The sequence below is a fragment of the Arvicanthis niloticus genome, chromosome 10, assembly GCF_011762505.2.
Source record: "Arvicanthis niloticus isolate mArvNil1 chromosome 10, mArvNil1.pat.X, whole genome shotgun sequence".
Taxonomy (NCBI): domain Eukaryota; kingdom Metazoa; phylum Chordata; class Mammalia; order Rodentia; family Muridae; genus Arvicanthis; species Arvicanthis niloticus.
In genome coordinates this window covers 6,405,392-6,419,956 of record NC_047667.1, presented here as the reverse complement: position 1 = coordinate 6,419,956, position 14,565 = coordinate 6,405,392, and the positions used below count along the sequence as shown (strand labels likewise).

The 14,565-nt window shown below is 37.5% G+C and overlaps 1 protein-coding gene across 1 annotated transcript in view; it reads right to left on the bottom strand.

The window, feature by feature from the left end:
• Window positions 1–14,565, bottom strand: part of LOC117716146 (contactin-associated protein like 5-1) — an 838,779-nt gene that overhangs the window by 38,217 nt on the left and 785,997 nt on the right. Inside the window, exon 21 of the mRNA XM_034513074.2 lies at window positions 13,508–13,592. Within this exon, the coding sequence (XP_034368965.1) occupies window positions 13,508–13,592 (85 nt within the window). The remainder of the gene's footprint in view (window positions 1–13,507; window positions 13,593–14,565) is intronic.

Here is a 14,565-nt window from a genome sequence, read left to right as displayed (position 1 = left end):
ATTCAGTCTATAAACTCCCCTGAAGTCATATACTAAAGTTTGTCTTCTTAGGCAATTTTATATGCTGTCAAGTTTTTAATCAATATTACTCACTACACAGGTCACTTTATTGGTGACTAATCTACCCAAGTGGACTTCAAATATTTAACCCAGAGCTATTTAATTCCAAACCCATTTGCTTTTCTCCTGACCATCATATATCAATGCAGGAATAAAGATATGTATAGGCAGTCCTCAAGACCTAAGGTCCTGGCTGCAGAGCATGACACTGCTCTAGGGTGAGTTAATATAGGATATAATGGCTTTCAGGTTCCTATCACACACATGCATACACACACACACACAAACACATACACATACACCTATGAACCTATTCAAACATACAGTGCACACACATTCATACGCATTTACATATTTCTGTACACATGTATACACATATCCACACACATTTTTAACAATAATAAAAAGCAGTATGTGATGCCAATAATGTAACTTTAGTAAGAGAGTAAATCCATAAATAAGTCTTAGGTCTTCTATTTGTAACTTCATAAGTATAGCATGCTGAGAAAGTGAGAAATTGTACGTGGAATCTTCAAACATTAAAATAGATTTTATGATTTTAGTACTAGCCTGTCAAATACCCACTGTTAGGAACTATCATCAACACATTTGCTACAGAATGTAGAAGCTAAAATAAGAACAAATGTGATTATCTGGGTTTAACTTTTTCTTTGAGACAAAGCCTAAGAAAGACCAGACAGGCCATGAAAACTCTCTGTAGCTGAGGATGACCTTGAATTTCTGAGATAATTGCTCTCTTTTCTTGCATGTTTTGATTACAGATGTATACCTTCATACACCATTTAGAAATTTCTAAGAGTGAAAGCCAGTGTTTCCTAGATGCTATATGAACACTACCAGTTTCTTTTTCATTTGTGTGTGTGTGTGTGTGTGTGTGTGTGTGCATCTGTGTGTCTGTACATGTCTGTGTGTGTGTGTAGATTTGCTTGTGTGCTGTTTATACATGTAAGTGAGAAAGTCAGAGTTATATATCATATAATAATTGAAATATATCTCTAGTTGACAGGTTCAACTGTTTTACAATGCTTTAATGATTAGAGACTAATTGCTGCCTATTCTGCACTTCCACTAATAACTAATAATCAGTTAGAAGTAATACATTGCTCCTTTCATTATGACAAAAACAAAACACAGTGAAGTTCAGGTTTAATCATATAAAAGGCAGAAGTCATTTTCTCTCCTCTGAAACATACAGCTCTGAATGGTAGTTGAGATTCTAATAGTACTCTCTTGGGACAAGATGGACGGAGATCCATCTCACACCATCAAGATCAAGATCACAATTACTGCTGTGATACTTTTGCTGAGCTTCTAGTACAAGTCAAAAAACATGTACATGATACTTAAGTTTACAGAACAGGTCATTTATTTGTGTTACATTAGCTAGCAGGGAGTGATGATAGAAAACGAGGGCTGACCCCAAAATATGACTTACAGGAAATTTGCTCCATAATTAAAGCCCTATTCTATCTAGTGCATTCACATCACCAGTTCTGAAGAGTAAGCCACTGAAGGAGAAGCTCTCAGCCAGAGAAGTGTAAGTGTGAACCACTGCAATATACCTAAATTGACAACAATGTTAGTCCCTAACAATTGAAATTAAGCAGGATTGATTAGAAAACTGAAATCTCTGAATTTAAATATTAGCTTTGTCAGTTGCTACTGGGGTGAAACTGGGTGAGTCTCTAACCTAGGTGACCCAGTTCCTCTTTTCTCCTCAATTTCCCTCTGTCAACTCTCCCTTCCCTATCCATCTCTCGGTTTGTCTGTGTGTGTATGTGTGTGTGTGTGTGTATGTGTTTGGTTTCTGCACATGTGTGCTGATATCAATATCAATATCAACATCTATATCTATGCATATGCATTGCCTGTGGATGAATATGAAAAATACAAAGGTTCATGGCAAAAGTCTTCTTTAATCATTCTCTACCATATTTTTTAAATATTAAGTTTATTTCTAATTATTTGTTTGTCTCCCTGTGTCTGAAAAGTGTTGGTTATGAAGATTAGAAGAGACATCAGATTGCATGGATATAGTTATAAACAGTTGTAAGTTGTAAAGGGCCTGGGAACCAAACTCAGATCTGCTAAAAGATAAGCAAGTGCAATTAACTACCAAGCAATTTATAATATGTTTTATGTAAGGTCTCTCATTAAACCTTCAGCCAACACTTCAGGATCCACCTGTCCCTGACTCTAGAAGAACATTTGATTTAAAGATATTTTCTGTCATGTGCTGATTTTCACCTGGTTTTGGGTATCTGAACTTATTCATCATGTTTGCATTGCATGTATATTATCCACAGAGTATTCTCTCAACATCCAACCCTTTGTTTGTAGACCAGATAATGATAGTGTTTATTCCCTTGTGTTGTGGCAAGAAAAAAAATTATGAATCACCTTAAGAAATGAGCTTGAACCCACTTCAAAGCAATATATTATTAGATAATGATGATAATGAAAATGTAGTTTATTATAATCTTAGTATTCTAAAAATATTCTATTTATATTAAAGTTATTACTTGGTTATAGTGAAAGAAAATCTAGGAAGAAAAAAAGCCTACAAAAACACTAAAGAGTTTGAAAAATACTACTATCCTAAACCTTATCCCAATATGCTGACACTCCCCTGAAAGTACTCATATTTAAATTAAACAGAACATATGGCACCAAAGAATGTTTCAATCACTATGAGAATATAATATTTTTGCAGAAGACTAGGGTTTGTTTGCTAGCATCTTTGTGAGGCAGCCTACAACTCTTGCTTTATAGATGATGCCTATACACTAATATGTACCTATCAACAAGTTTGCACATAATTAAAACAAATCTAATTTTGTAAATTTCCATTATAAAAGAATTACATATCATATTTGTGCTAGCTCTCGACCACATTATTTGAGTCATAGACATGATGTATAATTTTTGTTTGAAGGTATCTGACTTGAATTTTCTTTATCAATAGCCATATTGCCTACATTCTGGTCAGCAACACAAAGCATCTTTTACTACCACAGCTAGGCATTAGTATGTGAAACTAATTCAAACATGAAAAGGTTTCCCCTATTTGGAATTGAGTAATAGCTGTTGCTCCAATCAGAGGACAATCTGTATTTGGAAAGAACAAGCCATTTATTCCTATGCTATAGCATCTATTTCTGCTACATGAGGCAAAATTAAACTATTTATTGAGTTTCTACATGGAGCCAGATCTAGTACATTTCTTTTAAAATAGTAACAACCACAGTACCATATTACCCACTATTTAGTCTTTCTTGATCAAACATAAGGTATATCTAAAAGGTATAGAAACTTTGTATCTTAGATTTTTATTTTCATTTAATGGTGTGTAAGTTCAAATTGTATCAATGAGTCTAAACTATTTCATGGCTCAAAGAAACAACATAATTATTATGTAGATACAGCATAGAAACAGAGTATTGAAATTCAGGTCAGTAGGGGTTTGTGACTTAGAAGTTGTTTTATTTTTGTCTTTGTAGTTCTTGAAGCAAGTTCTCATGTACCCAAGCTGCCTTTTAAACTCTCCAAATAATTAAAGATAACCTTTAATTTCTAGCTGTTCCTTTTCTACAACTCATATCCTGGGATATGCCACGACAATTATTTCATGCAATGCTGCAGTTCAATCCAGCTGTCGCATCAGACAAGCACTGGACCAATGACCTATATCACAACTCAGGACATGTTATTTCCTGAAATAACAGGCATAAACACAAATTGAAATTAACTTTTAAAAGCCTATGTATCTAGATTGAAATATTTTAAGTAATACGGTGTGTTGGCTTGCTTTTATATGAACCTGACATAAGTTAAAGTCATATAAGGGGAGGAAGTTTCAACTGAGAAAATGCCTTCAGAAAATCAGGCTTTAGGCAAGATTTTAGGCCATTTTCTTTATCAGTTATTAATGCTAGAGTATTCCACTCACTACTGGTGGTTCACTTTTATTTCTGGCCTGTGGTTCTGGGTTTTATAATGAAGCAGGCAGAAAATGTCATGAAGAACAAGGCTATAAGCAGCATTCACCCATGGCCTCTGTATCAGGTCTGGCCCCAATATTTCTACTATAATTTGACGTCCTAAAAATTTTCTATGATGAACTATTATATATAAATATAACCTATATGCCCCACCTCTCAAGCAGCTTTTGTTCACAATAGTTCATGACAACAATAGAAACCCAGATTAAGACAGAAATGATCAGGGTTACAGGGTATTGCTTTGACAGATGACCATGATATGGAGGGAGGATTGTGGAAAAGCTTTGGAAGTTTGAATGAGAAGGACCATGAAGTGGTCAAAGCTTAGTGATCTTTTATGAGGAAACTTAGAAGAGAGAGTTGGGATATATGTAAATGAGAGAAGCTTGGCTTGCAAAATTCCAAAGAGAAATTTGAGAGGTACTTAAAGAGTCTATGAGGGTCATTGCATGTTTTAGATTTTAAAATCTATGGGTTATCAAGTGGGGCTGAAGAATTTTCTGTGATTAACAAGATATGAATACCACTAAAGTAAATCCTCTGCATTGCATGAACAACTGTTCCAGTAAGCTGGAGCTGAGAAATTAGTGGGAATTAAGTAAAAATCAATATTATCAAGATAAAGTCTTCTGGATATTGTTTCCTAAGGATCAGAACATAGAAGCTGTGTTTCAGAGGAAGCCAAGGTTGTATCTTATGGTAGAAGCCAAATTTTGTAGCATAAGATTTATCTAGAGGCACATGCAGAAAGGAAATAAGTGTGGCAGTTTCTGGAGAGGTCCAGCCAGCAATGCAAAGATGGATGCTTGGAGCCAACCATCAGACTGAACTCAGGGAACCTGGTGGGGGAGCTTGCAGAAGGATTGCGGGAGCAGAGAGGGATTGCAACCCCATTGGAAGAACAACATAGGCTGGCCTGACTACCCAGTTCTCCCAGAGTCTAGACCACCAACCAAAGAGTGTACCTAAAGGGATCTTTGTCTCCAGATACATGTGTAGCAGAGGATGGCCTTGCCCTACAGCAATGAGAGAGGATTGATGCCCCAGAGTAGGGGGGGATGTTGGAAAAATGGGACAGGAGAGTGTGAGCAGGTAGGGGAGCACTCTCATACAGGCAAAAAGGAGGGAGAGGGCAGATGTGGGATGGGGGTGGTGATGGAGGGGTCACCACTGGAAAGTGGGATATCATGGGTTGGGGGTTGGTGGAGGGGTTAATTGGGAAGTGGCATATCATTTGATATGTAAAAGAATGGCATAATTGATGAAAATTTTTTAAAAAGTTCATCTAGATGGTAATTGTTTTGAAGGCATTAAGGTTATTTAATCCATTTGAGGCTTGGTATAGGAAGACAGGGGTAGCATCTGTAAAGAGAGCTCATAGAGGTTATTGTTTAAATTGTAGCCCAGTTACAGCAGAAGGCCTTAGGGTTTTAAAAATTCCTAAAATAAGAAATAGCTTCTATGACAGAAGCAGCCATGGAATGCAGTGCTCCTAGGAGACAAGCTGTGTGGGTTGGAGAGAGGGAGCCAGAGAAATCATCTAGGTCTTTTGGAGGAGATCAGAAGATCATAAGTGGATCCTAGACCCTAGACACTCAGTTATTTATTGTTGGGTTTATTTGTGAATTGAGCCAATCTTGATTATGCCCTAGTTATTTCCTCTTGGAAAGAGAAAGTATTTCATTTATTTTTGATTTCACAGGAGCCCCCAATTAAGAGACTAAAATCTTAAAATCTTTGGAATTTTAGAGATGTTTGAAATATTTCAAAGAAATGTTGAACTTTTAAGTGCTTAAATTTGTAACACTGCAGAATTCTTTAAGTATATAAAATGTTTTATATTGTGGTGTTGATATTAATGTGTCACCTTAGAAATGAATAAAAATGGATAGGTTATAATTTATCAGTGTTGTGTTTATATGACATTTACATGGAATCAGTTGTAATAACTAGTATTTATTTCAAATTGACACAAGCTAGAGTCATCTGAGAAGAGGGAAACTCAATTGAGAAAATGCCTCCATAATGGTGTAGACAAGCATGTAGGATATTTTCTTGCCTACTGATTGATATGGGAGGATCCAGCTCATTTTTGGTAATGCTGCTCCTGGTCTTGTGGTTTTAGGTTCTATAGAAAAGCACACTGAGCATGCTATGAGGAAGAAGGAAGTAGACACCACTCTTCCATGACCTCTGCTTCAGCTCCTGCCTGCAAGTTTTTGTGCTGTTTAAGTTTCTGCCTTGGCTTCTCTCACAGACTGTTCTTGATCACCTTCTTCCTCATGTTGCCTTTGGTCATGGTGCTTTTGCACAGCAATAGAAAAGTAACTCGTACACTTGGGAAGCCATAAACTTGCTCTAAAATAAATGAATACCCTTATCTAAAAGAAAACAAGGCTTACTGGGGCTGAAAAAGTGCTTCATGTTTAACAGTGCTTGCTATGCAAATATAAGGATAGTACTTATGGATCTCCAGAACACACATAAATGCTGGGTAAACATGTAGCAAACTCCTCTTTAATTCCAGGTTCAGAAGGTGGAGATAAGATCCCTTGAGCAGGGAGGCTAGAATGGCAATAATATAGGTGAGCTTTGGATTCGATAGAGAGGCTTTGCCTCAGTGAATAAGATGGAAAGTAATCAAGAAAGACTTCAGTTGTCAAACTCCAACCTCTACAAATATACCTGCACACACACACACACACACACACACACACACACTCACACACACACACACACACACAAATATACACAGGCCATGTAAGAAAAAAAAGTAGATTAAAAGTCTTTCAAAAATAATTATTTCAGTTGGATTATTGATAAAGACAAATATATCCTTGGGCTGATTACCCACAATTTCTTGTTCTTCTTGAAGCTGAAACCTATTTTTCTATCTTGTTTTTTAATCAAGGTTAATTATTCCTGTTGACAGTCCATAGCTGCCTGAAAAGAGCATCTTACTTTCCTTTTTAGCCATAGTCTTTCCTGTTTTAAGTATATGGAGTTGATTGAGTTCTTTTGTATTGCTCTGAAAGGACACCATGGCCAAAGCAACCTCTAAAATAAATTATTTAATTTGGTGATTTGCTTGTAGCTTCTGAGGTTGAATCCATGACTATTGTAGTTAAAGAATTATGGCAGGCAGGTAGGCATGGTGCTGGAGCAGTAGCTAAGAGCTGTAATGTTGAGAAAACAACTACAAATCAGAGAGAGAGAGAGAGAGAGAGAGAGAGAGAGAGAGAGAGAGAGAGAGAGAATGAGAACTGGGAGTAGTGTGGGCCTTTAAAATCTCAAAGTCTTACCCAACTGGTATATCTTCTCCAACAAACAAGTCCACTGATTGTTAATCAAGACATTTCTAACGTATGAACCTATAGTCGTTCAATCCACTACAATCATTAACACCAAAGCCAGCTTTTCTCCTCCACATTCATAGCTTGTGGATGATCACAAAGTGGCATTCAGTGGCTTCCTACCATCTAGGTGCTGTCATAAGTTGTAGTTGCCAGCTGAAAAATTGATGTTGGGATATTCACATCATAACTTTTCCAAGAGGGTCTTTTGTTTGTTTGTTTATTGTTTGTTTGTTTGTTTTGTGTTTTTAAAAAGGAGAGATTTTTTTTCTTTTTCTTTGATGGGACAAAATGAACTGGTAGTGTTTAAGTGTTGGGTTTCTGGTTTCCTCACGATTATTACAATTCTAAAACTGAATGAACACAAAAAGGGGAGTAGAGTCATGTCGAGGCAGAACCAAGCAGATCTAGAAAGTCAAATGATGATGGCACTTGTGTTTCTAAATTCAGCAAAATTCGGAAAGTTGGCTTCATGTAGGACCATGAAAGGACAGCATGGTTTCTGGTCAAGCACCAGCTAGAAATCGCTAGAGACCCCAGGTGATCCTGAGAGACCCCAGGTGGGATACAGGTGATCCTAAGGAAAGGCGTGCATTTCACCATGCTCCCAAACTCCAGGCTCCTAACACAGGTTCCTGACACCAGGCTGAAGACCTCCATAGAGTGGTGTCCTCTGGTCATGTAGGACAAAGCCCCTACTAGACCTTTCACAGGTAGAGGGCATGACTACAGGCCACAGAGCCTCAAGACAGATCTCTGTATTAATGAGGTACCTAAAGGCCAGAGAGTATAGCCAGTTAAAGATTCCTTCTCAGATCCTCCTCCCTGAAAAAGGTATTTAACCTCAGGGCCTGCCCTGAAAATATCAGGGTATAGTTTCATCCATTTTCCACCATGACAATAAATATCTTAAGATCATAGCCTATTTCTCTTCTTTGGGACCCGTTGTGGGGAACTGCAGAGGTTTACAACTACAGAGCAACCATCTAATCTCCTGCTGATGACCTTTCAGTCATGGAGTAAGCAAGTCAACCTAAGTAAGCAAGTCAAGCCAGGCATCACTTAGCCAAGCAAGTTACAGAAACCAAGACTCTCATCCCCGTGGAACCCAGCCAGAGATCATCTTTCCCCCTTTCCTCTTCAGTTGCAGGCCAATCTAGCCGGTACATACCCACAGTCGGGCTTTCTACAGCCTTCCAGTGGTACCTGAGAGCCCAAGGGCCTGAGAACCAGTCAGTTCCTGGCTGCCTTTTGGCCCAGGGACACCCAACCCAAAAGTTTGCCCCCCTCCCCTCCTGTGGTACCTCAGATTGTGTTCTTTTACCCCCCAGCAGAGTCACATAGCTTCAGATAGCACAGTGTCTGCCTGGTACTAGCTTAAAGTGAATACAGGCAAATTCTCGTGCTTCTGCTGTGGCCCTAGTCCCTTGAGGGGTAGCAGGGAAAACGTGGGACTCACAATTCAATCCAGAAATGGACCCATGCACACGCTACAACCCAACAGCTTCACATTCAGATTTTCTCTTATCATTGTGTTGACCTGGATGTGACATACCCTTAAGACACTGACAGATAGGGAGTAGCACCCTCCGCACAATGTACCAGAGAGACATATTTATGAAAAATATAACCATGCCTCTTTGGAAGTTCTATTTACTGTGGCCTTGCTAGATATATTTCAAACTCAGTTCTCTTTAATATTTTATATAATTTTTAACACTCAATAACTCAGCTTGGTAGATGGCTGAATAGATAAAACAGGCACTGTGCGAGCATAATCCTTAGAATACACAAAAAGCTAGATGTAGGTGAGAGCATGCACCTGGATTCCTAGTGTTCTTTCTTTGAGACAGGAAAGAGACAGAGTAAGATCTTTGGAAGGTTTGCAGCCAGCTAGCCTGCTGTAGTCAGTGCTGAACAAGAGACCCTTCCCCTAAGGAGGTACAAACCCAGGGCCACATCCATGATTGTCCCCTGGCCTTCACACAGATCTCTGGCAAAGCATGTATACAGTAGTATTCACATAAATAAGAGACATATGTATGAACATAGATATGCATAGCACCATCTACTTTGCAATTTTGTTTCTCAGTTTTAAATTGAATATACCAGATCTAAATCATAAGAAAAACCCAACTGACCATACAGTGAAAATGAAATTATCATCTTTAAAAATGAGTACTTCAAGGAATATACTTTTCATGAATAGTGTGAAATTCCTCTGTCATCCTCTATGAGTTGCATGGAATAATGAAGATTCTCACTCATGTTTACAATGCAGCTGAGAAGTATGCCACAGACTTAAAATATAAATGGAAGAACTCCTTGAATTAAACAACTCTGTTCTTGAATAGATACCCTTAGAACCTATGTCAGCTTACCAGATCCAATGGATTTGAAGGTTTTCACCCACTGCTCTGTGATGTACAGGTTTTCTACGAGATGGAGTTTAGCTCATTTCTATGTGGCTTTTTAGGGTCAAGTGGAAGTGAAAAAATACCTAAGCAAATTCTTAGCCCTTAGTCCTTAGAAATCATGTCTCTGATGTGTTTAAGCTTTGAGCCAGCAAATCACCAAATAGAAGAAATATTAGCTATAGAAAGAAATAGCCATCAGTATGCTGTGAATGCCATCTTAATGCCAATGTAGAATTGGATAGTTATGGCTATTTTCCATCTGATATTAACATGTTTCCATATTTTAAAAAGTGCTTTTCCCCCTAAATTTGTACATCATGGAAAAATCACCTACTAGTTTTGGAAAACAATAATAATAACCCTTTACTTCTGAATTCCAGGGAAAATATATTAGAAGAGCCTTGTTCTGGGAGTAGAATAAGAAATTAGTGTACGGGCATATCTAGTGGAGGCCCTAGGTTCAATCTCCATCCAGGAAAGTCTCCTGTTGCAGTTGTTTGTGGTTCTTTGTCTTTAGAAACTTTAAGCCATAGGAATTCTAGGACTTTTTGATTCTTATGAGAGGATCAAGTAAAGCAAAGGCTTTGAAACACCTTGGTAATGAATATCCAATGATACTTCCTGAGCCATCTCCAGGAAGAGATGACTTTGTGGAAATGATTGATTTGTCTAAATATGTTTTTTTTCTCCCCCTTTGTAAAATCTCTCTCTCTCTCTCTCTCTCTCTCTCTCTCTCTCTCTCTCTCTCTCTCTCTCTCTCTCTCTCTCTCTCTCTCTCTCTCTCTCTCTGTGTGTGTGTGTGTGTGTGTGTGTATTTGTCTCTCTGTGTATCTCTCACACACACACACACAACCACTAGTAAAATATAAAAGTGTTGTATATGCCTAGAATTTTTACTGTTTTGACAGTAAAGTCTTTAAGAATGTAAAATATTTGAGAGTGAAATTTGACAGTCTAAAATTGATCAGAGTCATATCTCAGAAGTAACTACATAGAATATGAAAGAATCAACAGTTGGTATGTTGAAAAATCTGATAATTAATGGATAACAATGAATACTGAATGTGACTAGATACAAAGATACATATGAACTAGTGAATAGAGACTCAAGAAGCATAAAAATACCAAGCAGCAAACTCTAAAAAGAAATTTATAACCAGACACATAGAATTGCACAACATCAACATACACCCACCCACCAAACTTCTTATCCTTAAGAACATATAATCAAATCAGCTGTGTGTTCTGGGCATGTAATATGTTGCAGTTTTCAAAAATAGAACCAACTGTGGAGATTTCAAGTAAAAGGAAACAACAGTGAAGGGGTGTGCTCATGGGAACCTCCACATTTCAAAGAATGGCAGTGACTGAGATGCACATGTGTGATTTTTTTCCATTGTGATCCCTGCTCATATAAACAGTTTCTAGCTCCAGTGATAACATTGTGGATGCAGACCTTGGAGAAGTATGCATTGGAAGCAATCATGAACCAGTGTTCCTGCCACTATAGCCACTCAAAATGCACTTGTGCTTTCTCTCCCTCTCCCCCTTACCTCTACCTCTCCCTCTTACCAGTCCCACTACCTGTCCCTACTCCCTTACCTCTCTCCCTTCCTTCTCCCTCCAGCTAAAATGTAATACCCTTTGGCTATTTTCTGAAGATCAAAATAACCTTCTGAGAGTAATGATGAGATAAATACCTTTCTTCAGATAAAAATTTATAAGTCAGAGACTTTAAGGCAGAAAAAGAATATATCAAAATGGGTTGGCTCAGAAAGTAGAAAATCACATTTTGTACAAACTAGAAATATATAAGATATGAAGAAAAGAGAGTAAAAATTCACTAGAGCCATATTAGTGAACCAAAACAAACAGATTCAGAAATAGCTTTTTTATTATTACGAGTATTAATATTATTAGGTATGGGGTAGGGTGAGAAATTAAGCAAATCATGAAATCATTTATATTAATTTATTCATCTGTCTGTCACTTGGAAAACTTAAACTGACATTTTCTAGACTTATTGTACACTCACATTATGTACATATTATGCTATATTATTTATAAATCTAGAAGACTAGACAAACAGTTGGTCATTTCTTGTCCTACCAAAGCTGTTACACTGTTAACACAACTCATTCCCTACAATTTTTCAGAGATTATTTCCTCTGTCTTGCAAATCTACATTTGGTACACAAGGCAGGGCGGCTTCTACAGTCTTGTCAATGATTAGTAGGTAACCAAAGCACCTGAAGTACCCTACAAAGACCCACAGATTTTCTTAGAAGTTATTCTAAAAGCTGATATTAAGACTCAGATTAAACACCCTGTCTCGAAAAACCAAAAACAAACAAACAAACAAACAAACAAACAAAAAGACTCAGATTTAAGTGATTTAAGTGCATTCCTGGTTAATGTAACCAAAATTGTCAACGTTTTCTAAACTGTACTGCCACCAACAGAACCAGAGAATATGAGGTTTTTTTTTTTTTTTTTTTAAAAAAGAAAAGTAGGAAATAACAGGGCAGTCAGAAGTCCAAATGTACAAATAATTTCAAAATCTACAAAAGACCTGCAATTTGCTAACTTCTAAAACATAGGTACCCAGATACTATAGATAAAAAACTGGAGATCAGGGAGATGGCTGCTTAAAGATTTGATTTTGCATCTCCATATGAAGCCAGAGGAAGTAATACAGGTATTTTTACAGCATGATGTACAAAGCACAGAACAACAGATAGATCCTATCTCAAACAAGGTAGAACAACAAATACTCAAAGTTGTTGCTCTCCAAAAGCATACAATGGTATCTACTTGCCCAAGGTCATACATGTGAATGTGTACACACACAAAACATTATACACACGTACAGATGAGCAGTAAGTGAAATAAAACTCAACTATGTTCTATGCAAGATCATAAGAAGGTTTTAAAAATTAAAAAAATTAAAAGGAAAGGATGAGAAAAATAGTATAAATCGTGACTAATGCAAAGGCCTATTGTCTACATTAGTTGTATTCAAAATATATTTAAGAGCCAAAAGGCACTGTTAAAGATCAGATATCTTTTAATATATCCAATTCTTCAAGAAATTATCAAAAGTTTAGTGTTGTACAGGCAGTACATATTCTCAAACAGAAAGTGAAAATTCACAAAGCCTCCATGATAACAAGAAGATTGATACTTCTAATGGAGCTTTCAATTCTGCAATTCAGCTTCCTATTTTATTCACTTAGGTTTAAAAAAAAAAGATTTAAGTAAAAATCTGACTATTTAAAAAATAATAATTATTATAAAACTTAAATTAAAATGTTATTTTGCTTTATTACTTCATTATATTTCTCCCTGGATTATTAAAAATTTACCAACAAAATATTTACTGCAAATAAGTAACTATTAATCATGAACTAACCAATGAATAAAGCAGATGTGAATGGCATTTTACATCATTGCCATGTGTATTTCTTAGTACATCTTGTTTCAAAGCCAATATCAGGACTATCAGGACTATATCTAGGGTGATCCTTTGGTAATCACCCCTGGCCTCAGATAAGAGCAAAGTCTTCAGATGTGAATCCCTGAACACACAAACAGAGATGGCAAGTTCATTACATTTAACAACATCCAGTGAAAAGTATAGAATAGAAAAACAGACCTGTGACTTTGCCTAGGACAAGTGACCTCAGTGTCCGGAACTCAACTTCTGGGGAGAAATTATAGCTGAAGAGTTGCTGGTCCATCTGTAGGAAAATAAAACAAAGCCATAGCCCAGGATTTGAGAAGGCATAAAGCAATCCCATTTGTAAACCACTTACAGTCTAACACAGGGCAGGCTGCTCTCTAGAATTCATTCTCAAGAGTAATTCAAAGTGACCTACCAGTTGTGCAATGATGCATACAAAATACCTTTTCTTTCCTTCTTGTAAAATAGGGTCTTTCAAGGGCTTCCATTTCCTTAGATACCTGACAGGGCTATTGTCTTGTTTTTACCCCCCCCCCCCCCACACACACACTGGGAAGTTTTCCCAGGATTCTTTTCTGAAAATAAGTAAGCAGGGAAACCCTCCCGCACCTGCTCCAGGATATTAAACAGGACCCCGCTGTGCTGCCCATTCACATTGCTTCCTTGTCTCTTGCTCTTATAGCCTCCTCCATTTTGTTTCCTCCATATCCCTGACCTACTCTCAGGTGTGGGCTGCAGGGTTTCCTACTCATGAAGCATAGTTTAAAAGATTCTGGAGGAGAGACTGAACACATTCCTGCTATTAACAGGGAAGGCTGATCACCTCACACTGGAAGGCTGAACAGAGAAGTCACTGCTGGATTTTCCAGGCCTTCTTTTCTGGGGTTCTCTTTTAGTAATCAACCCTGGCTTCATATACTGCTGATTCTGGTTTGCTACCCTCCTCTTCCTCCTTCCTCTGCTGCATCACCAATCTAACTCCATTTTTCTCAGTTTAGTCAGATCCAGGAGATTCTTCCAATCTCTATCATTTGAGAAAGAGTGTGCATCTGTATATACTATTTAAACAACAGAAGACAAACCCTTGTCTCATTCCTGAGGTATCTTCCACTTTTTTTCTGAGGCAGGTTCTTTTTTTGGCCTAGAACTTGACCAAATAGGCTAGGCTACCTGGCCAACAGGGTCCCAGGAAACAGCATGCCTCTACCTTCTCTCACACCATCACAGATTTTACAAGTGTGTGGTTATCA